This window comes from Salvelinus fontinalis, chromosome 25 (genome assembly GCF_029448725.1).
Source record: "Salvelinus fontinalis isolate EN_2023a chromosome 25, ASM2944872v1, whole genome shotgun sequence".
NCBI classification, from domain to species: domain Eukaryota; kingdom Metazoa; phylum Chordata; class Actinopteri; order Salmoniformes; family Salmonidae; genus Salvelinus; species Salvelinus fontinalis.
This window is the reverse complement of record NC_074689.1, coordinates 33,803,615-33,826,993: the sequence shown is the minus strand read 5'-3', so window position 1 is coordinate 33,826,993 and position 23,379 is coordinate 33,803,615. Positions and strand designations below refer to the sequence as shown.

Sequence of the window (23,379 nt, the reverse complement as noted above, 5' to 3'; positions counted from 1 at the left end):
ACAGAGTAGTTAGCCATGTTAGTTACACAATGTTAGATTGACTTCACAACTACAAACAACACATTTGACTACTGTAGTAATACTTTCACACTGTACTCGGAGACAGTCATTGGAGACAGATATTGGATACAGACATTGGAGACAGTCATTGGAGACAGATATTGGAGACAGACATTGGAGACAGTCATTGGAGACAGATATTGGAGACAGACATTGGAGACAGTCATTGGAGACAGATATTGGAGACAGACATTGGAAACAGTCATTGGAGACAGACATTGGAGACAGACATTGGAGACAGACATTGGAAACAGTCATTGGAGACAGACATTGGAGACAGTCATTGGAGACAGACATTGGAGACAGACATTGGAGACATTCATTGGAGACAGACATTGGAGACAGACATTGGAGACAGACATTGGAGACAGTCTTTGGAGACAGTCCTTGGAGACAGACATTGGAGACAGTCATTGGAAACATACATTGGAGACAGACATTGGAGAGAGAAATGGGAGACGGTCCTTGGAGACAGACATTGGAGACAGACATTGGAGACAGACATTGGAGACAGACATTGGAAACAGTCATTGGAGACAGACATTGGAGACAGTCATTGGAGACAGACATTGGAGACAGACATTGGAGACATTCATTGGAGACAGACATTGGAGACAGACATTGGAGACAGACATTGGAGACAGTCTTTGGAGACAGTCCTTGGAGACAGACATTGGAGACAGTCATTGGAAACATACATTGGAGACAGACATTGGAGAGAGAAATGGGAGACGGTCCTTGGAGACAGACATTGGAGACAGACATTGGAGACAGACATTGGAGACAGACATTGGAGACAGACATTAGAGACAGTCATTGGAGACAGTCAATGGAGACAGACATTGGAGACAGTCATTGGAGACAGATATTGGAGACAGTCATTGGAGACAGACATTGGAGACAGACATTGGAGACAGTCCTTGGAGACAGACATTGGAGATAGTCATTGGAGACAGACATTGGCGACAGCCCTTGGAGACCGACATTGGAGACAGTCCTTGGAGACAGACATTGGAGATAGTCATTAGAGACAGACATTGGCGACAGCCCTTGGAGACAGACATTGGAGACAGACATTGGAGACAGTCCTTGGAGACAGACATTGAAGACAGACATTGGAGACAGATATTGGAGACAGTACTTGGAGACAGACATTGGAGAAAGACATTGGAGACAGATATTGGAGACAGTCCTTGGAGACAGACATTGGAGACAGATATTGGAGACAGTACATGGAGACAGACATTGGAGACAGACATTGGAGACAGACATTGGAGACAGTCCTTGGAGACAGACATTGGAGACAGATATTGGAGACAGTACTTGGAGACAGACATTGGCATACATTTTGCAATATACAGTGGGAATCTCACCAGTGAGGGCTGTGTGCTACAGTCAGTGTTTTCATTATGGGAGAAGATGACAGAGTCTTTAACCAGCACGGCCACAGCTCGCAAGATGAACGACACAAACAGGTTCACATGGATGTAGTTCCTAGTACAGTGGAGCCTCCTACATACAAACACACACACACACACACTCACACACGCACGCACGCACGCACACACAACACACACACACACACACACACACACACAAACTCACACATAAGACATGGGGTCATGATAAGAATGTTTATTAACGGTGTCTATAAGTGAATTATGGGAAATATAAACATCCAGAAGGATCCTTGATAACCCCCGTATTAAAAACAGAAAAGCACACAACTTGCCAAAACACTACTCCTTTCACAAAGCATGTGTGTGTGTGTCTCTATGTGTGTGTGTGTTGGTTACCTGAACAGACAGAGAATGAGTGTAGAGGTGATGAGAGCGATGAGGGAGAGACTGTGGCCCAGAGTGTACAGAGTCTTCACCACCGAGTAGAACAGCAGCTGGAGGAGACACACATACAGTCATATACACACACATATCGCAACACACCAGCTACATCAAGGACACACAGACACAAACACTGTCACACATAGGCATACATTCTGCCTGCATTATAAAAAGCCTTGCTGATGTCAAAACAGTCTGTCTCTACATTTACATTTACATTTAAGTCTACAAGTGCTTCTTTCACAACCAGTTTGGTATGCAAAAGATAATGTCCATGGTTGCACCATGATAAACAACATTCTCCTCCCCACCATCCTCTCATCCTGATAAACAACATTCTCCTCCCCATCATCCTCTCATCCTGACAAACAACCATTCTCCTCCCCATCATCCTCTCATCCTGATAAACAACCATTCTCCTCCCCATCATCCTCTCATCCTGACAAACAACATTCTCCTCCCCATCATCCTCTCATCCTGACAAACAACCATTCTCCTCCCCATCATCCTCTCATCCTGATAAACAACATTCTCCTCCCCATCATCCTCTCATCCTGATAAACAACCATTCTCCTCCCCATCATCCTCTCATCCTGATAAACAACTATGCTCCTCCCCATCATCCTCTCATCCTGATAAACAACCATTCTCCTCCCCATCATCCTCTCATCATGATAAACAACCATTCTCCTCCCCATCATCCTCTCATCCTGATAAACAACCATTCTCCTCCCCATCATCTTCTCAACCTGATAAACAACCATTTTCCTCTCCATCATCCTCTCATCCTGATAAACAACATTCTCCTCCCCATCATCCTCTCATCCTGATAAACAACCATTTTCCTCCCCATCATCCTCTCATCCTGATAAACAACATTCTCCTCCCCATCACCCTCTCCTCCTGATAAACAACATTCTCCTCCCCATCATCCTCTCATCCTGATAAACAACCATTCTCCTCCCCATCATCCTCTCATCCTGATAAACAACCATTTTCCTCCCCATCATCCTCTCATCCTGATAAACAACATTCTCCTCCCCATCACCCTCTCCTCCTGATAAACAACATTCTCCTCCCCATCATCCTCTCATCCTGATAAACAACATTCTCCTCCCCATCATCCTCTCATCCTGATAAACAACCATTTTCCTCTCCATCATCCTCTCATCCTGATAAACAACATTCTCCTCCCCATCATTCTCTCATCCTGATAAACAACCATTTTCCTCCCCATCATCCTCTCATCCTGATAAACAACATTCTCCTCCCCATCACCCTCTCCTCCTGATAAACAACATTCTCCTCCCCATCATCCTCTCATCCTGATAAACAACATTCTCCTCCCCATCATCCTCTCATCCTGATAAACAACCATTCTCCTCCCCATCATCCTCTCATCCTGATAAACAACCATTCTCCTCCCCATCATCCTCTCATCATGATAAACAACCATTCTCCTCCCCATCATCCTCTCATCCTGATAAACAACATTCTCCTCCCCATCATCCTCTCATCCTGATAAACAACCATTCTCCTCCCCATCATCCTCTCATCCTGATAAACAACCATTTTCCTCCCCATCATCCTCTCATCCTGATAAACAACATTCTCCTCCCCATCACCCTCTCCTCCTGATAAACAACATTCTCCTCCCCATCATCCTCTCATCATGATAAACAACCATTCTCCTCCCCATCAACCTCTCATCCTGATAAACAACATTCCCCTAGCCAGGTTGCAAATATTTGCCGTCCGTCCAGGTAAGCAGGACGTCGAGATATTACTTCAAAACCAACCACTATGGGCAAAGGTGAGCGCTATTACCATCAAGGGGTGGCAGGTAGCTTAGTGGTTAGAGCGTTGGACTAGTAACCGAAAGGTTGCTAGATCTAATCCCAGAGCTGACCAGGTAAAAAATATGTCATTCCGCCCCTGAACAAGGCAGTTAAGCCACTGTTCCTAGGCCGTCATTGTAAATAAGAATTTGTTCTTAATTAACTGACTTGCCTAGTTAAATAAATGTAGGCTTGGGGTTTGCTCTATTCCACATCAGATAATTGATGCATGCAGTAAAATAAAAATACACCTTAAGGAACAGCAGGGACAGACATACTTCCAAATGATAAGACGTGCACTCTACAAACACGTTCAAATCAAACTTTATTTGTCACATGCGCCGAATACAACAAGTGTAGACCTTACTGTGAAATGCTTACTTACAAGCCCTTAACCAATAGTGCAGTTACGGAAGAGTTAAGAAAATATTTACCATCTAGACTAATGTAAAAAGTAATTCAATAAGAATAACGAGGCTGGCCTCCCGGGTGGCGCAGTGGTCTAGGGCACTGCATCGCAGTGCTAACTGCGCCACCAGAGTCTCTGGGTTCGCCCCCAGGCTCTGTCGCAGCCGGCCGCGACCGGGAGGTCCGTGGGGCGACGCACAATTGGGCTAGCGCCGTCAGGGTTAGGGTGGGTTTGGCCGGTAGGGATTTCCTTGTCGCATCGCGCTCCAGCGACTCCTGTGGCGGGCTGGGCGCAGTGCGCGCTAACCAAGGGGGCCAGGTGCACGGTGTTTCCTCCGACACAATGGTGCGGCTGGCTTCCGGGTTGGAGGCGCGCTGTGTTAAAAGAAGCAGTGCGGCTTGGTTGGGTTGTGCTTCGGAGGACGCATGGCTTTCGACCTTCGTCTCTCCCGAGCCCGTACGGGAGTTGTAGCGATGAGACAAGATAGTAATTACGAGCGATTGGATACCACGAAAATTGGGGAGAAAAAGGGGATAAAAAAAAAAAAAAGAATAACGAGGCTATATACAGGGGGCCCCGGTAACGAGTCAGTGTGCAGGGGTACAGGTTAGTTGATGTTGTATTGTAAATATGCGATAGTGGAGTAGTGCCCTGAGGCAAGTGTTATGAAATGTAATGTCATGTAATATTTTAAACGGTATGCCTTAATGTTGCTGGACCCCAGGAAGAGTAGCTGCTGCCTTGGCAGGAACTAATGGGGATCCTTAACAAATGCAATCCCAAATAAAAATCTTAATTAGCATTGGAGAAAGTGGTGGCGATGGATGTCATATATAATGTGGGATTAGTTGTCACTATCAAACACATTATTACTATATTGTTCGTGGACATTGCCACTGCCAGTATGCAGTATAATAAATCCCAAGCTATTTTATGCTGTTGCTATAGAGACCTCCATTACAAGTAAACACAAACAGCTTTGGCTGACATATCAAAATGTGTTGGGAATACGTAGTGTGGAGAACGTTTGCATATTGGTAAAACATTGCAGACATCAGAATAGAATGTTGACGCCTGGCCGACGTCTAAACGATGTAGAACTGTAGAATTTAGAATGTAGGCATTCTACACACATCTTTGAGACATCTTGCCATGAGCAAACCATGTCTAAACTGCTCAATGCATCATATGTACAACCATTGTGCAGAGGTATCTGTGCTATCTGGGTTTGTTGCCTCTCTCTCACACACATATTTTTGTCTGTCACACACCCACACATGTACACATGCAAATTTACTCAAAATGTCAAAGGTTTTTCTCAAGGCATAAAATTATGCATTTTCAACCCCATCTTTCACAGACTGGAACATGTTCCGTGATTCTTCTGATGACATTGAGGAGTACACCACATCAGTCACTGGCTTTATCAATAAGTGCATCGAGGACGTCGTCCCCACAGTGACTGTACGTACATACCCCAACCAGAAGCCATGGATTACAGGCAACATTCGCACTAAGCTAACAGGTAGAGCTGCCACTTTCAAGGTGTGGGACTCTAACCCGGAAGCTTACAAGAAATCCTGCTATGCCCTGCAACGAACCATCAAACAGGCAAAGCGTCAATACAGGGCTAAGATTGAATCATACTACACCGGCTCCGATGCTCGTCTTATGTGGCAGGGCTTGCAAACTATTACAGACTACAAAGGGAAGCACAGTCGCGAGCTGCCCAGTGACACAAGCCTACCAGACGAGCTAAATCACTTCTATGCTCGCTTCGAGGCAAGCAAAACTGAGGCATGCATGAGAGCATCAGTTGTTCCGGACGACTGTGTGATCACGCTCTCCGTAGCCGACGTGAGTAAGACCTTTAAACAGGTCAACATACACAAGGCTGCGGGGCCAGATGGATTACCAGGACGTGTGCTCCGGGCATGTGCTGACCAACTGGCAGGTGTCTTCACTGACATTTTCAACATGTCCCTGTCTGAGTCTGTAATACCAACATGTTTCAAGCAGACCACCATAGTCCCTGTGCCCAAGATCACTAAGGTAACCTGCCTAAATGACTACAGACCCGTAGCACTCACGTCAGTAGCCATGAAGTGCTTTGAAAGGCTGGTAATGGCTCACATCAACACCGTTATCCCAGAAACCCTAGACCCACTCCAATTTGCATTCCGCCCAAACAGATCCACAGATGATGCAATCTCTATTGCACTACACACTGCCCTTTCCCACCTGGACAAAAGGAACACCTATGTGAGAATGCTATTCATTGACTACTAGCTCAGCATTCAACAGCATAGTGCCCTCAAAGCTCATCACTAAGCTAAGGATCCTGGGACTTAAACCCTCCCTCTGCAAATGGATCCCGGACTTCCTGACGGGCCGCCCCCAGGTGGTGAGGGTAGGTAGCAACACATCTTTCACGCTGATCCTCAACACTGGAGCTCCCCAGGGGTGCGTGCTCAGTCCCCTCCTGTACTCCCTGTTCACCCACGACTGCATGGCCAGGCACGACTCCTACACCATCATTAAGTTTGCCAATGACACAACAGTGGTAGGCCTGATCACCGACAACGACGAGACAGCCTATAGGGAGGAGATCAGAGACCTGGCCTTAGTGGTGCCAGAATAACAACCTATCCCTCAACGTAACCAAGACTAAGGAGATGATTGTGGACTACAGGAAAAGGAGGACCGAGCATGCCCTCATTCTCATCGACGGGGCTGTAGAGGAGCAGGTTGAGAGCTTCAAGTTCCTTGGTGTCCACATCACCAACAAACTAGAATGGTCCAAACACACCAAGACAGTTGTGAAGAGGGCACGACAAAGCCTATTCCCCCTCAGGAAACGAAAAAGATTTGGCATGGGTCCTGAGATCCTCAAAAGGTTCTACAGCTGCAACATCGAGAGCATCCTGACTGGTTGCATCACTGACTGGTACGGCAACTGCTCGGCATCCGACCGCAAGGCACTACAGAGAGTAGTGCGTACGGCCCAGTACATCACTTGGGAAAAGCTGCCTGTCATCCAGGACAGGCGGTGTCAGAGGAAGGCCCTAAAAATTGTCAAAGACCCCAGCCACCCCAGTTATAGACTGTTCTCTCTACTACCACATGGCAAGCGGTACCGGAGTGCCAAGTCTAGGACAAAAAGGCTTCTCAACAGTTTTCCCCCCCAAGCGATAAGACTTGTGAACAAGTAATCAAATGGCTACCCGGATTATTTGCATTGGGTGCCCCCCCCCAACCTCTCTTTTACGCTGCTGCTACTCTTTGTTTATCATATATGCATAGTCACTTTAACTATACATTCATGTACATACTACCTCAATTGGCACGACCAACCAGTGCTCCTGCACATTGGCTGACCGTACTCTCTGCATGCATTTTGTCCCGACCACCCACCGCACGCCAACCCCTCTTTTACGCTACTGCTGCTCTCTGTTCATCATATTTGCATAATCACTTTAACCATATCTATGTCACGTTCCTGACCTATTTATGTTAGTTTATGTGTGTTAGTTGGTCAGGACGTGAGGTTGGGTGGGCATTCTATGTTTTCTGTTTCTATGTTGGTTTTGGTTTGCCTGGTATGGCTCTTGATTAGAGGCAGGTGGTTTGCGTTTTCCTCTAATCAAGAGTCATATTTAGGTAGGGCATTCTCACTGTTTGTTTGTGGGTGATTGTCTCCTGTGATGTTTTCGTGTTGTCGATGTTATTCACTTTCGGAGCTGTTTGGCTGTTCGTGTGTTTTGATGTAACGTTCCTGTCCGTAAGTTTACGTTTAGTGATGTGAGTTTATGTTCAGGTTTCGTTCTACGTCGTTTTGTTATTTTGTAAGTTTTGAAAGTGTTTGTTTTCGTGTCATCGGTTTTTCGTTATAAAAATAAAGATGGCATATTTCCCTGACTCCGCATTTTGGTCTGAAGATCCTTCTCTCCTCACCTCATCTGAGGATGAGGAGAGCACAAGCCGTTACAATCTACATGTACAGTCGTGGCCAAAAGTTTAGAGAATGACACAAATTTTAATTTCCACAAAATTTGGTGCTTCAGTGTCTTTAGATATTTTTGTCAGATGTTACTATGGAATACTGAAGTATAATTACAAGCATTTCATAAGTGTCAAAGGCTTTTATTGACAATTACATGAAGTTGATACAAAGAGTCAATATTTGCAGAGTTGACCCTTCTTTTTCAAGACCTCTGCAATCCGCCCTGGCATGCTGTCAATTAACATCTGGGCCACATCCTGACTGATGGCAGCCCATTCTTGCATAATCAATGCTTGGAGTTTGTCAGAATTTGTGGGTTTTTGTTTGTCCACCCGCCTCTTAAGGATTGACCACAAGTTCTCAATGGAAAAGTCTTCTCCTCACTGTGCGTGCAGATGCACTCACACCTGCCTGCTGCCATTCCTGAGCAAGCTCTGTACTGGTGGTGCCGCGATCCCACAGCTGAATCAACTTTAGGAGATGGTCCTGGTGCTTGCTGGACTTTCTTGGGCGCCCAGCCTTCTTCACAACAATTGAACTGCTCTCCTTGAAGTTCTTGATGATCCGATAAATGGTTGATTTAGGTGCAATCTTACTGGCAGCAATTTCCTTGCCTGTGAAGCCCTTTTGTGTAAGGCAATGATGACGGCACGTGTTTCCTTCCAGGTAACCATAGTTGACAGAGGAAGAACAATGATTCCAAGCACCACCCTCCTTTTGAAGCTTCCAGTCTGTTATTTGAACTCAATCAGCATGACAGAGTGATCTCCAGCCTTGTCCTCGTCAACACTCACACCTGGGTTAACGAGAGAATCACTGACATGATGTCAGCTGGACCTTTTGTGGCAGGGCTGAAATGTAGTGGAAATGTTTTTGGGGGATTCAGTTCATTTGCATGGCAAAGAGGGACTTTGCAATTAATTGCAATTCATCTGATCACTCTTCATAACATTCTGGAGTATATTGAAATTGCCATCATACAAACTGAGGCAGCAGACTATGAAAATGTATATTTGTGTCATTCTCAAAACTTTTGGCCACGACTGTACATACTACCTCTATCAGCCTGACTAACCGGTGTCTGTATATAGCCTCTCTACTGCTGTTTTCAACTGTCTTTTTAATGTTGTTTTATTTCTTTACTTACCTATGGTTCACTTAATTCCTTTTTCGCACTATTGGTTAGAGCCTGTAAGTAAGCATTTCACTGTTGTACTCGGCGCACGTGACAAATAAACTTTGATTTGATTTGAAGATGTGAGTATACAAATGAGCACCATTTCAACCCAGAACCTTGGTCTTTCCCATTAATGTTGAAAAGTCTTGTAAGATATCCTGGTGCTGAGAAATACACACAAGAGTAAACGTGTGACAACCAACCCTGGTCTCCCCTAACCTCTAAAATCTACATTTATGGACAAAACATCGGATTCTGCAGTGAAACTGTGAGAGCTTGTTGCTTGAGACACCATCTGAGACACACACATGCATTCACACACTTACAAACACACACGCACACACTCAAACATATACCACACACACACAATTGTGTATATCAACATTCAAACATAAAACTGTTCAAACCTTAATATTGTGCTTTGTCTCTAATCCCAAACAATAAGCCCTAACTTTAACCTTTCACCTCTGACCCCTGACCTTGACCCTATTTGGGGAGAAAGTCCAGACTCCTCTCGACAGTTGTAAATGTATGGAACCCTTTCATCCCTTTCTCTTCCAGACAGAATCCTCTCCTCTGACTGTGGAATCTCAATGGAACACCTGGGGGGTCTGGACTAACTCAACCACAGATGCTGTCATACCACCAAAGATCAACCATATGGAATCACTGAGGAGGAGGATGGAAAGAGAGAGAGTGAAAGAGAGAGAGAGAGAGAGAGAGAGAGAGAGAGAGAGAGAGAGAGAGAGAGAGAGAGAGAGAGAGAGAGAGAGAGAGAGAGAGAGAGAGAGAGATACCAGATACCAGTTCCAGATATTCTCTATAACCTGGTAGTTACATTGCAGTTAGCCTGTTTGTTAACCAGGCTAAGAACATGCCATTAAAGAAACAAGGCTGGGAACAAATACTGATTAAGGCTCAATATGACCTTTGAGCACTGGAATGCAGTCTCCTATATCCCTGCAATAACCTAGCCAGGCCACGTAAGCCCTATGACTCTCTACTCTCGTCGTACAGGACGCCTCAGGCCCACAGGGAGTACACACACACTCAGAGGTAGGGTATGACAAACATTGTGAAATGTTTGGAGGGATCAAAATGTAATTTCCCTGGGCTCCCTGACCTTATAACCCACTATCATCAAGCAGACAAAAGAGAAGTTTCCATTTGAGTCACAACTGCTTGAACAACCTGTTCCAGCTCAGTGCAATGTCTGTATAGTGATTTAGTAGTGAATGGAGTCTGTTTCTTCATTCTGGTTCAGTAGTTAAGGTTTCTCTTCCATGTTGGTTCACTAACTGTGGAGTTGCCGTGGTTAATCCTACCATGTTGGGTTTGTTGTCACTGGACCAGCAGACAGTGCTGAGGCTGGGGTAGACGTCAGACCAGCCAGCCTCGGTACAGTTCCTACTGATGTTGCCTAAAAGAGAGAACATACAGGAATAGAAGGAGGGATTGTCAGGAATCGAGAATTTGCCCAAGGTGTGAAAATGCAAAGATAAGGCCAACACATACTATATTTTAAAATGTTTAATAGACAGATAGACATACAGACGGGTGCAACGGGAGACAGACACGGTCCTCTGGATAGTCTCGCAGCAATCTACTGCCGAGTGAAGAACAAACCACTCGTAATATGCTCATTCCTTATCTGTTGGTTCCCTCAGTGCCAGGCCCAGACCAGGACAACAGTGGGTCAGAGTGAACTGTAGCTGATTCTATCTTCTGAACAGACCTTTAGCTGGGTTACAGCCACCGGCCTAAGCCTCAGGAGAAGGTCTCTCAGGGTGCTAAATCCTGCTTTATGGTGACCCCTAACCTCAGAGTGGGGTCATCAAGAGGCCACTAATACATTTAATTTGCAACTATAATTTTTATCCTGACAGGATGTACAGTATGGTTTATGGAATGATTGAGGTACAGCGGGATGGAGGAATAGATTTGTGTTTACCTTGTCGTCCGAAGAGGTGTGTGAGAGCAGGGGGGCAGGAGAGAGTCACCACCTCCCCTACTGCTGCTGGGGCCCAACACGAAATGTTGTCCCATAGGCCACCACAGCCTACACACACACACACACACACACACACACACACACACACACACACACACACACACACACACACACACACACACACACACACACACACACACACACACACACACACACACACACACACACACACACACACACACACCCCGTGGGAAAGCAGACACAGGTCACAGGCGTTCGGGGACCCTGTGTACCAACAGATATGATTCTGTCCACTTTCACTACAGCTACGCTTGGTGTAAACACGTAGAAACAGTTAATAAGTGTGTGTGTGTGTGTGTGTGTGTGTGTGTGTGTGTGTGTGTGTGTGTGTGTGTGTGTGAGAGAGAGAGAGAGAGAGAGAGAGAGAGAGAGAGAGAGCAAGAGCAAGAGAGAGAGAATGTGTCTACCTGCAGGCTCCATGGATTGTTTCTTCAGCTCATAGTGACATACTAGCTCTGCCCTCTGCAGCTCCCAGAGGAAGTGACACGTGGGATTTCTCCCGCTGACTTTCTAGACAGAGAGGGAGTAGAAAGCAGTCAATGGATGTGTCTCAACGGTCTTAACTGCCTCCACTCCCCGTCTTCTCTCCTCGTTTTCTCTTTTCTTCTCCTCATCTCCTTCACTCATCTATTTAGGCAGACATATTGGCTTTACCATTTGGAATATTGAACTACATGAGAAACACTGTGGGAGAGGGAGAAAGACATAAGGGTGGAAAGAGAGAGGGGGAGTGTAAAGAGAGATGGAAAAGAGATGGAGCGAGAGAGAGATTCTTGCATTCCTTTGGACAGAGCTCACTGTGTGGAGAGGGTTAAAGGCATTGGGTACTTATCGTGACCACAGGCAACAGGAACATCCAAACAAACAAACCAAGAACAACCCCCTCCACTTAACACAAACACACAGACAGACACACACACAGCCATCCCTGTGCTAGGTATGTCTTCTGACTTGCAGGCTTTAGGATATTCACTTACAGACAAACATAAACTGTGTGTGGGGTTCATATGCTTGTATTGTGTGTGCATGTGTGCATGTGTGTATGTGTGCATCCGTGCGTGTGAGTAGTTAAGCTGGGTGATCTATGAAGTTTATATTGTGAATTAACGCTTCGCTCTGCCACAGTTCAGGACTATCATTGTGATTACACCTTTCACTCCTTGCCACTCCTTCCCCTGCATCGGCCGCATCCTCTTGGCATCTATGTTCCTGTTGGAGCTGATTTATCAACTCTACTGTCACCAGAACACAAACAACCAATAACCCACAACCTCATTACTGTCTCAACCAATCACACAGTTCCTCGTTACTGTCTCAACCAATCACACGTTATCTCACCACTACCAATAGAAACATGTAACATCCTATAATATGTAATTTATTTATTGCACACAAAATTCAAATTCTCAATATCCTGACACTGTGCGGGTTTCTGAGAGAGAGAGAGGAATGGAGAGAAACAAAGAGAGAGAGAGAGAGAGAGAGAGAGAGAAGACAGACAGACAGACAGACAGACAGACAGACAGACAGACAGACAGACAGACAGACAGACAGACAGACAGACAGACAGCGAGAGAGAGACAGATGGAGAGTAGTCTCTCTAGACATCCAGGTTGCCTCCCACAATTTTCAAATATTCCGGTTTAACACGTCTGTATGTAATAGAACGTCAGTTTGGTATAGAGGAACTAAGTCATTACCTTATTCGCTTGAACAAAATACTAAATAGTAGCTAGCAAGATTGAGATCACAGAGATTACTTTTAATGAGTGCATTTCGCTAGTGGCTAGTTTGCTTCAACTACTTTCACAAGAACCACTGCAAAGGTTTTGCCTGCAAACTTTGTTTTTTAATCGCGATGTTCTGGCATGTCTGCCTCGTGCTTTGTTGGGAGAGTTATCTGTCTGAAGAGAACCCACCCTGAATCAAATTAAGTAACAATAGGATTAACCAACACATTTTTAGCTTAAAAGTGTCATTTGGGGTCATTTTTTACACCAAATTGATAATGATTGCAAAGACACCCTCTGTCAAGCAGTAACAGTTTAAATTTTAATATCCTTTTGTAACACAGGTAAATGGTTTAAATTCCCCAAAATAAGCATATATTTTAACATTTTCAAACATTTATAGTCAATATTTTGTATTTTTTTCATGTTTTTAATAGATATTTTGATAAATTTCATCCTTAGCCACTTGTTATGAACATGTGTCTGTTATTCATTCAAAGTGCTGTGTTTCTGTGATGCTCCGAGACTGATAAATTGCCGATTAAGCTAATCTGACATACCGGTACGACCTAAAATGGGCGATACTGTAACGGCTGTCATCCTCTTCTTCCTCTGAAGAGGTGTAGCGAGGATCGGACCAATACGCAGCGTGGTAGGTGTCCATGTTTTAATATGGAAAACTGAACATGAACACAAATACAAAAACAATAAACGTGAACAAACCGAAACAGTCCTGTGTGGCACAAACACTGACACAGGAAACAATCACCCACAAAATACCCAAAGAACATGGCTGCCTAAATATGGTTCCCAATCAGAGACAACGTTAAACACCTGCCTCTAATTGAGAACCAATCTAGGCAACCATAGACTTACATAAACACCTAGAATGAACCCAACCACTTAAATCTACAAAAAAAAACTAGACAGTACAAACACCCTAGACGAGACAAAAACACACAAACCACCCTCGTCACACCCTGACCTAACCAAAATAATAAAGAGAACAAAGATAACTAAGGCCAGGGCGTGACAGATACGTGCGCCGGTGCCATCAGACTTTTACTGTGCCTTCAGATAATATTCACACCCCTTGACTTTTCCATATTTTGTTGTATTGACTTTAAAATAGATTCAATTGAGTTTATCCCATAACGTCAAAGTGGAATGATGTTTTTCTACATTTTTATAAATTAATAAAAATTAAAAACTGAATTGTCTTTAGTCAATAAGTATTCAACTCCTTTGTTATGGCAAGCCTAAATAAGTACAGAAGTAAACATGTGCTTAACAAGTCACATAATAAGTTGAATGGACACATTGTGTGCAATAATAGTGTTTAACATGATTTTTTTAATGACTACTTCATCTCTGTACCCCACACATACAATTATTTGTAAGGTCCCTCAGTTGAGCAGTGAAACACAGATTCAACCACAAAGACTAGGGAGGGTTTCCAAATTGCACCAATTGGAGATGGGTTAAAAAAAGCATACATTGAATATCCCTTTGAGCATGGGGAAGGTATTAATTACGCTTAGGATGGTGTATCAAAACACCCAGTCACTACAACGATACAGGTGTCCTTCCTAACTCAGTTGCCGGAGAGGAAGGAAACCGCTTAGGGATTTCACCATGAGGCCAATGGTGACTTTAAAACAGTTACAGAGTTTGTCTTTGATAGGAGAAAACTGAGGATAGATCAACTACATTGTATTTACTCCACAATACCAAACTAATTAACAAAGTGAAAAGGAAGCTTGTACAGAATAAAAATAAACATGTATCCTGTTTTTAACAAGGCACTAAAAGAAAAACTGCAAAAAATGTGGCAAGCAATTAACTTTTTGTCCTGAATACAAAGTTTTATGTTTGAGACATATCCAATACAACACATTACTGAGTACCACTCTCCATAGTGGTAGGTGCATCATGTTATGGGTATGCTTGTAATCGTTAAGGATGGGGAGTTATTCAGGATAAAAAATAGAATGGAGCTAAGCACAGGCAAAATCCTAGAGGAAAACCTGGTTCAGTCTGCTTTCCACCAGACACTGGGAGATTAGTTCACCTTTCAGCAGGACCATAACCTCAAACACAAGACCAAATATACACTTGAGTTGCTTACCAAGATGACAGTGAATGTTCCTCAGTGGCCGAGTTACAGTTTTGACTTAAATCTGGCAAGACCTGAAAATGGTTGTCTAGCAATGATCAACAACCAATTTGACAGAACTTCAAGAATTTTGAAAAGATTCATGGGCAAATGTTGCACAATCCAGGTGTGGAAAGGTCTTAGACACTTACCCAGAAAGACTCACAGCCGTAATCGCTGCCAAAGATCCTTCTACAAAGTATCGACTCATGGGTGTGAATACTTACGTAAATTAGATATATGTATTTCATGTTCAATACATTTGCAAAGATTTCTAAAAACATATTTTCACTTTGTCATTATGGGGTATTGTGTGTACAGTTGAAGTCAGAAGTTTACATACACCTTAGCCAAATACATTTAAACTCAATTTTTCACAATTCCTGACATTTAATCCTAGTAACAATTCCATGTCTTAGGTCAGTTAGGCTCACCACTTCATTTTAAGGATGTGAAATGTCAGAATAATAGTAGAGAGAATGATTTATTTCAGCTTTTATTTCTTTCATCAAATTCCCAGTGGGTCAGAAGTTTACATACACTGCTCAAAAAAATAAAGGGAACACTTAAACAACACAATGTAACTCCAAGTCAATCACACTTCTGTGAAATCAAACTGTCCACTTAGGAAGCAACACTGATTGACAATAAATTTCACATGCTGTTGTGCAAATGGAATAGACAAAAGGTGGAAATTATAGGCAATTAGCAAGACACCCCCCAAAACAGGAGTGATTCTGCAGGTGGTGACCACACACCACTTCTCAGTTCCTATGCTTCCTGGCTGATGTTTTGGTCACTTTTGAATGCTGGCGGTGCTCTCACTCTAGTGGTAGCATGAGACGGAGTCTACAACCCACACAAGTGGCTCAGGTAGTGCAGTTCATCCAGGATGGCACATCAATGCGAACTGTGGCAAAAAAGTTTGCTGTGTCTGTCAGCGTAGTGTCCAGAGCATGCAGGCGCTACCAGGAGACAGGCCAGTACATCAGGAGACGTGGAGGAGGCCGTAGGAGGGCAACAACCCAGCAGCAGGACCGCTACCTCCGCCTTTGTGCAAGGAGGTGCACTGCCAGCGCCCTGCAAAATGACCTCCAGCAGGCCACAAATGTGCATGTGTCAGCATATGGTCTCACAAGGTGTCTGAGGATCTCATCTCGGTACCTAATGGCAGTCAGGCTACCTCTGGCGAGCACATGGAGGGCTGTGCGGCCCCACAAAGAAATGCCACCCCACACCATGACTGACCCATCGCCAAACCGGTCATGCTGGAGGATGTTGCAGGCAGCAGAACGTTCTCCACGGCGTCTCCAGACTCTGTCACGTCTGTCACATGTGCTCATGTGCTCAGTGTGAACCTGCTTTCATCTGTGAAGAGCACAGGGCGCCAGTGGCGAATTTGCCAATCTTGGTGTTCTCTGGCAAATGCCAAACGTCCTGCACGGTGTTGGGCTGTAAGCACAACCCCCACCTGTGGACGTCGGGCCCTCATACCACCCTCATGGAGTCTGTTTCTGACCGTTTGAGCAGACACATGCACATTTGTGGCCTGCTGGAGGTCATTTTGCAGGGCGCTGGCAGTGCACCTCCTTGCACAAAGGCGGAGGTAGCGGTCCTGCTGCTGGGTTGTTGCCCTCCTACGGCCTCCTCCACATCTCCTGATGTACTGGCCTGTCTCCTGGTAGCGCCTGCATGCTCTGGACACTACGCTGACAGAAACAGCAAACCTTTTTGCCACAGTTCGCATTGATGTGCCATCCTGGATGAACTGCACTACCTGAGCCACTTGTGTGGGTTGTAGACTCCGTCTGATGGTACCACTAGAGTGAGAGCACCGCCAGCATTCAAAAGTGACCAAAACATCAGCCAGGAAGCATAGGAACTGAGAAGTGGTCTGTGGTCACCACCTTCAGAATCACTCCTGTTTTGGGGGGTGTCTTGCTAATTGCCTATAATTTCCACCTTTTGTCTATTCCATTTGCACAACAGCATGTGAAATTTATTGTCAATCAGTGTTGCTTCCTAAGTGGACAGTTTGATTTCACAGAAGTGTGATTGACTTGGAGTTACATTGTGTTGTTTAAGTGTTCCCTTTATTTTTTTGAGCAGTGTACATTCAATTAGTATCTGGTAGCATTGCCTTTAAATTGTTTAACTTGGGTCAAACGTTTCAGGTAGCCTTCCACAAGCTTCCCACAATAAGTTGGGTGAATTTTGGCACATTCCTCCTGACAGAGATGGTGTAACTGAGTCAGGTTTGAAGGCCTCCTTCCTCGCACACACCTTTTCAGTTCTGCCCACAACTTTTCTATAGGATGGAGGTCAGGGCTTTGTGATGGCCACTCCAATACCTTGACTTTGTTGTCTTTAAGCCATTTTACCACAACTTTGGAAGTATGCTTGGGGTCATTGTCCATTTTGAAGACACATTTACGACCAAGCATTAACTTCCTGACTGATGTCTTGAGATGTTGCTTCAATATATCCACATAATTTTCCTCCCTCATGAGGCCATCTATTTTGTGAAGTGCACCAGACCCTCCTGCAGCAAAGCACCCCCACAACATGATGCTGCCACCCCCATGCTTCACGGTTGGGATGGTGTTCTTTGGCTTGCAAGCCTCCCCCTTCTTCATCCAAACATAACGATGTTCATTATGGCCAAACAGTTATATTTTTGTTTCATCAGACCAGAGGACTTTTCTCCAAAAAGTACGATCTTTGTCCCCATGTGTAGTTGCAAACCGTAGTCTGGCTTTTTTATGGCGGTTTTGGAGCAGTGACTTTTTCCTTGCTGAGCGCCCTTTCTGGTTATGTCAATATAGGACTCGTTTTACTGTGGATATAGATACTTTTGTACCTGTTTCCTCCAGTATTGTAACGGCTTTCCTCCTCCTCTTCATCCGAAGAGGGGGAGCAGGGATTCGACCAAAACGCAGCGTGGTTATATGACATGATATTTATTAAACAAAACCGAAAACACGAAGAACACTTGAAGGATACAAAAACAACAAACGACGTAGACTGACCTGAACGTAAGAACTTACATGAAACCAAGAACGCACGAACAGGAAAAACAGACTACACAAAAACCGAACGAACAAACAAACCGAAACCGAAACAGTCCCGTGTGGTGTAACATACACAGACACTGACACAGGAGACAACCACCAACAACAAACAATGTGAAAACACCTACCTTAATATGGCTCTCAATCAGAGGAAATGAAAACCACCTGCCTCTAATTGAGAGCCATATCAAGTCACCCTTAAACTAACATAGAAACACATAACATAGACTACCCACCCAAACTCACGCCCTGGCCGTCAAACACATACAAAATAACAAAAAACCGTTCAGGAACGTGACAAGTATCTTCACAAGGTTCTTTGCCGTTGTTCTGGGATTGATTTGCACTTTTCGCACCAAAGTATGTTCATCTCTAGGAGACAGAACGCGTCTCCTTCCTGAGCGGTATGACGTCTGCGTGGTCCCATGGTGTTTATACTTGCGTACTATTATTTGTACGGGTGAACGTGGTATGTTCAGGCGTTTGGAAATTGCTCCCAAGGATGAACTAGACTTGTGGAGGTCTACAATTATTTTTCTGAGGTCTCAGTTGATTTCTTTTGATTTTCCCATGATGTCATGCAAAGAGGCACTGAGTTTGAAGGTTGGTCTTGAAATACATCCACAGGTACACCTCCAATTGACTCATATGATGTCAATTAGCCTATCAGAAAGTTCTAAAGCCATGACGTCATTTTCTGGAATTTTCCAAGCTGTTAAAAGGCACAGTCAACTTAGTGTATGTAAACTTCTGACCCACTGGAATTGTGATACAGTGAATTATAAGTGAAATAATATGTCTGTTAATAATTGTTGGAAAAATTACTTGTGTCATGCACAAAGTAGATGTCCTATCCGACTTGCCAAAACCTAAGTTTGTTAAAAATAAATTTGTGGAGTTGTTGAAAAACGAGTTTTATTGACTCCGACATAAGTGTATGTAAACATCCGACTTCAACTGTAAATGGGTGATTATTATAATAATTTTTTAATCAATTTTGAGTTCAGGCTGTAAGACAACACAATGTGGAATATGTCCTGGGGTATGAATACTTTCTGAAGGCCCTCTAGCATACCATGAAAGAATGCTATGGGCTAACAACTCACTTCCAATTGCATCTGACTGATGAGAATCTCAACTTGGTATAAAGACATATAAAGACTGGAAACTAAATATACATTTACATTATTTTGTTTCTTTCAGGTATAGTGGCTCTATATTTCTCAGAGTACATAAATCTACCTGTATGTCAGATGTCACAACGTTTACCATTGCGTCCACATTGTCAGCTTAGCTGTCCACCACTGATAGGCTTTTACAAAGGAGAGATCATTTTTCATTCCTCCATATTATCACAGAAATCACGGTAGGCCTAAATAGTTTTTGTTGTTGTCAGTTACTAGTTGCTTGACAAAGTCTTAAAATTTCTGAGGGATAAAAGAAAACTTGGAAATGACTGAATAAGCACAACATAGATCAATCAATTGATATTTCACACAAATATCAATGAGTCTGACTACTGCTTTATTATTTTAAATAAAGATGTATAACATAATAGACTCAAGTAAGAACAACTTATTTAATAAGTGTTAGATTGACTTGAAATAATCATAAATTGTAAAAACTCAATAACGTTAGATTAGCAGAGCAGATAAATAAAGTTATATTTACTCAATAACCTAATATTTGTTAACAATACTCAAAAACATTAAGTTATAAGAACATCCGCTTTACATCAGAGTGAGTACCACATATATGATTTGAGTTCTACAGGCAGTTGGAGATGTTTGAGTAACACTTATTCAATTGGTTTAATGAGTTGGGCAATTACTTTCTACAGTGCACCTAGCCAGTGGCGACCCGCCATTGTTTACAAACCTGTTTTGAGGCCCATCTGTTCTGCACGTTATTTTGGCATTAATACGTGTCACATATCAGTTTACAAACATGTAAAAAAAATATATATAATTAAGTTAATAAAGCCGCATACAAACATGGTCTCTTTTTTGTTTTCTTGAGTAAGGAAGCTCCACAATGCAGGTGTTTCAGTCTAGCTCAGTGCTCTCTGTGGTGGTGGGCCAGCCAGTGGAAAATACGGATCATAGGAGTTGGTCATGTTCTCTAATTGCGCAGTGATTGGCTCAGTGTTCTGTCACTCATGAGGACACTACATCACCGCTCGAAAATTCAAGCCCCTTGGGTGCTGCCATCGACTTACATTAGAAGTGCCCATCCAAAAGGCTCAAGGTCATTGGCCACAGATAAAATATCTACCTTGGACTGATCATGTCAACATCATACTTTCAAAATATTAGCTAGCAAGCTAAACAAGCAGTCATCATCATGAATCATGTCCACAATCTACTGGTAAATCCTTTTCAATCCTTGTCATATGAAGAAAAATTATAGATAAAACTTATCGGAGCTCATCGGCCATTGGACATAAACATTACACAACAAGTTGGAAATCGCTAATTCTACATTGAGTGGTTTGGAAGGAATCAGTGGCTAAATGTAAGTGTTGCAAAGCAATCACTATCCTGCTATTAAGTGGAGTGGCTGTGTGGTCCAAGTCTGGTTTTAATGGTCTCTTTCCAGGCTTAAAAGGATAAACATTCACATGACATTCATATGACTTCTGCCGCATTCAAAACATCTGGAAACTTGGAACTGCGAAATCTAAGAGTTCAAGACAACTGGCAACTCTGACAAAAACGAGCCCCGACTGGGAAAATACATTTTGAACAGTAATCCAACTCGGAATTCCAGATAAGGAACTCAGGCTTCTTCCTAGAGCTCCGACCTGAAGATCACTGACATCATGATTCAACCTTGTTTTTTCCCCCGGGGTTGTTTTGAAAGCACCATAAATCCAGAGAATGCCAGACTTTGATGCCAAAATTTGCCCACAAGGACCGCCGCGCCACCTTCCTGTTCAAGTGAGCACAGCACAACAAGGCGAGTCCAAAAATGTACTGTATGCTGCTGTGTAAATTATGTAATATGATAGGGAGATATGTATACTGTAGCTAAGAAAGTAATACTAAGTGTTTGTTGTGTAGTAAGCTGTTAGTAGCCCATGTGCCTCATCCTAATAATTTGGTCCCTTTTCCCATCATGTCTTAGCCTACTGTTCTGACTTGGTGGTGCACATGTAGCCATTAGCCTGTTTTAGAGAAATGTAATCATTGAATATTGTAATTGTAAGAGCTTTCATTGTCTGCTTATATGCCCCCTTTATTTATCCTACGGTTCGGACTTGTTGTACAGGTAGAACACTGTAAGAACGGCCCATGTTCTGAATTCTGTCACTGTACATTTCAAAAGTGCTAAACAAATAGTTAAATTGGCTACATCCATCCTAGCTCACTCATTAATATTTTAACCAAAATTAAATTGGCTTTTATAAGCTGTGATCCCCTAATGCCAAAGTTTGTACATCTAAATTGTCAGTAGAAACCACATTTCTTAAAGCAAGTCAGCCATATCAGCTATGTTTTTTAAAAGACAGTAAACAAGGCTGAATTAACTGTTTCACTGCCAGACAAGGTTCCGCTGATAGCCAGGTGTAGCAGTGGTAAGGTGTTGGGACAGTTTTATGTAGGCCCTAACAGTTTGTCACCGTTATAGTGCAATTAATGTATTGTTTAGTATTGTGTCGTGGCTTTGCTGTTATGCAAGTATTTTTATTTTTGTCCCACCAAGATTTACATGCTAAAATCGCCACAGAACCTACCTATAGTTGACATCTACTCACCACACGTAAAAGGCAGAGCGCGAGGAACAGCAGACCGACCCGTGACCGCTCCATGGTTGCAGGGCGCGCACGAGCAAGTAGTACTCCGAAATGTCCAAGCGCACCGTGGGGTCTTGTCACACTTAGCGGAACTCATGGGGTCCCTCTCAGGGCGCAGCTCGAGGGCAGAGCCCGCATAATATTTAACCCCGAAAAATCAATAAGTCATCAGACACCGAAAAAAGTACACATTAAAATGTCATCAGTCAATTGGTGTTGGTGAAGAAAATAATCACAGCTTGTAAACGCAACAAAAAAAACGTTCCACGAGGTGTCCGTTAAAATCGTCCAGAAAGCTGTTTGTACTGGTATGGAGAGAAAGAAGGAGAGAGAGAGGAGAGATAGAAAAACTGTGAGACTATGAAAAAGAAAGAGAATGCTGGAAAGGTGGGGAGTCAGTCGGAGCCACAGAAAGCTCTGAGGGCAGCTATCAGAAGTGAGGCGGAGGTCGGTTTGACAGCAGAGATCTCTTTCCCGTTAACTTATGGCACTGCGCGTTCCCGTCAACTCCGTCCAGCCTCTGCCCGCGCTACCGAGGCAGTCAGTGGGCTCAATAACAACAGCACTCACTCTCACACACAGAGAAAAAGAGAACGATAAATAGAGAGAGAGAGAGAGAGAGAGAGAGAGACATTGTATAAGGCTGGGGTTGGGGTCAAGGGCAATTATTCAGTCTTAGACAAGGTAACTCATCACATGACCACTTGTGTCACATTAAGTCCCTGGATGGTTCGTTTATTTTTTCAAAAAGAGAAGACATGTTGTAGTTTCTGTTCAGTGTTCTAAAACTGTGGTTCTGGTTAAGCACAGAGATTAGGCCTCGTAGCCTACTCCCTAGACTCCTAGTCTCCAATCATTTCTGTCTGGACGGCAAAGATAATCAGTTGTCTAAAGGGTATTTAGCTTGTTTGGAGTAGGACTATGAGGTATGAGTTGAGGGTCAGAGTGAAGGACATGTAGCTTAGGTTTACCTGCCTGGTGTGCCCTCTCCCTCGCCTTCAGTTTACAGCACCACCACAGGGACCTCTAGCGGCCTTCGCCTGAACTACACTCTACATGCTCGTAGTCTTAGAAACCTGATAGCTGATAGTGCTATGTAATGCCAGACTGACTGTCAGATAATTATAATGAAAGATAGATGTCCCATCAGAGGTACTCTGGTGTATTCCTGTGAGGAGAAAAGAGAAGAAGAGAGGAGAGAGGGGAGAAGAGGAGAGAGGGGGTAAGGAGAAGAACAGAGAAAAGAGAGGGGAGTCGATTGAGAGGA

General features: G+C 43.7%; 1 protein-coding gene across 1 annotated transcript in view; it reads right to left on the bottom strand.

Moving 5' to 3' along the window:
• Positions 1-22,158, bottom strand: part of LOC129823205 (vasoactive intestinal polypeptide receptor 2-like) — a 24,635-nt gene extending 2,477 nt beyond the window's left edge. Inside the window, exons 1-6 of the mRNA XM_055882058.1 lie at positions 22,074-22,158; positions 11,768-11,870; positions 11,280-11,387; positions 10,654-10,748; positions 1,857-1,954; positions 1,434-1,572 (exon numbers count right to left, since the gene is read on the bottom strand). Coding sequence (XP_055738033.1) covers positions 1,434-1,572; positions 1,857-1,954; positions 10,654-10,748; positions 11,280-11,387; positions 11,768-11,870; positions 22,074-22,127 — 597 coding nt within the window. The 5' untranslated portion in view covers positions 22,128-22,158. The remainder of the gene's footprint in view (positions 1-1,433; positions 1,573-1,856; positions 1,955-10,653; positions 10,749-11,279; positions 11,388-11,767; positions 11,871-22,073) is intronic.
• Positions 22,159-23,379: the final 1,221 nt, after the last annotated feature.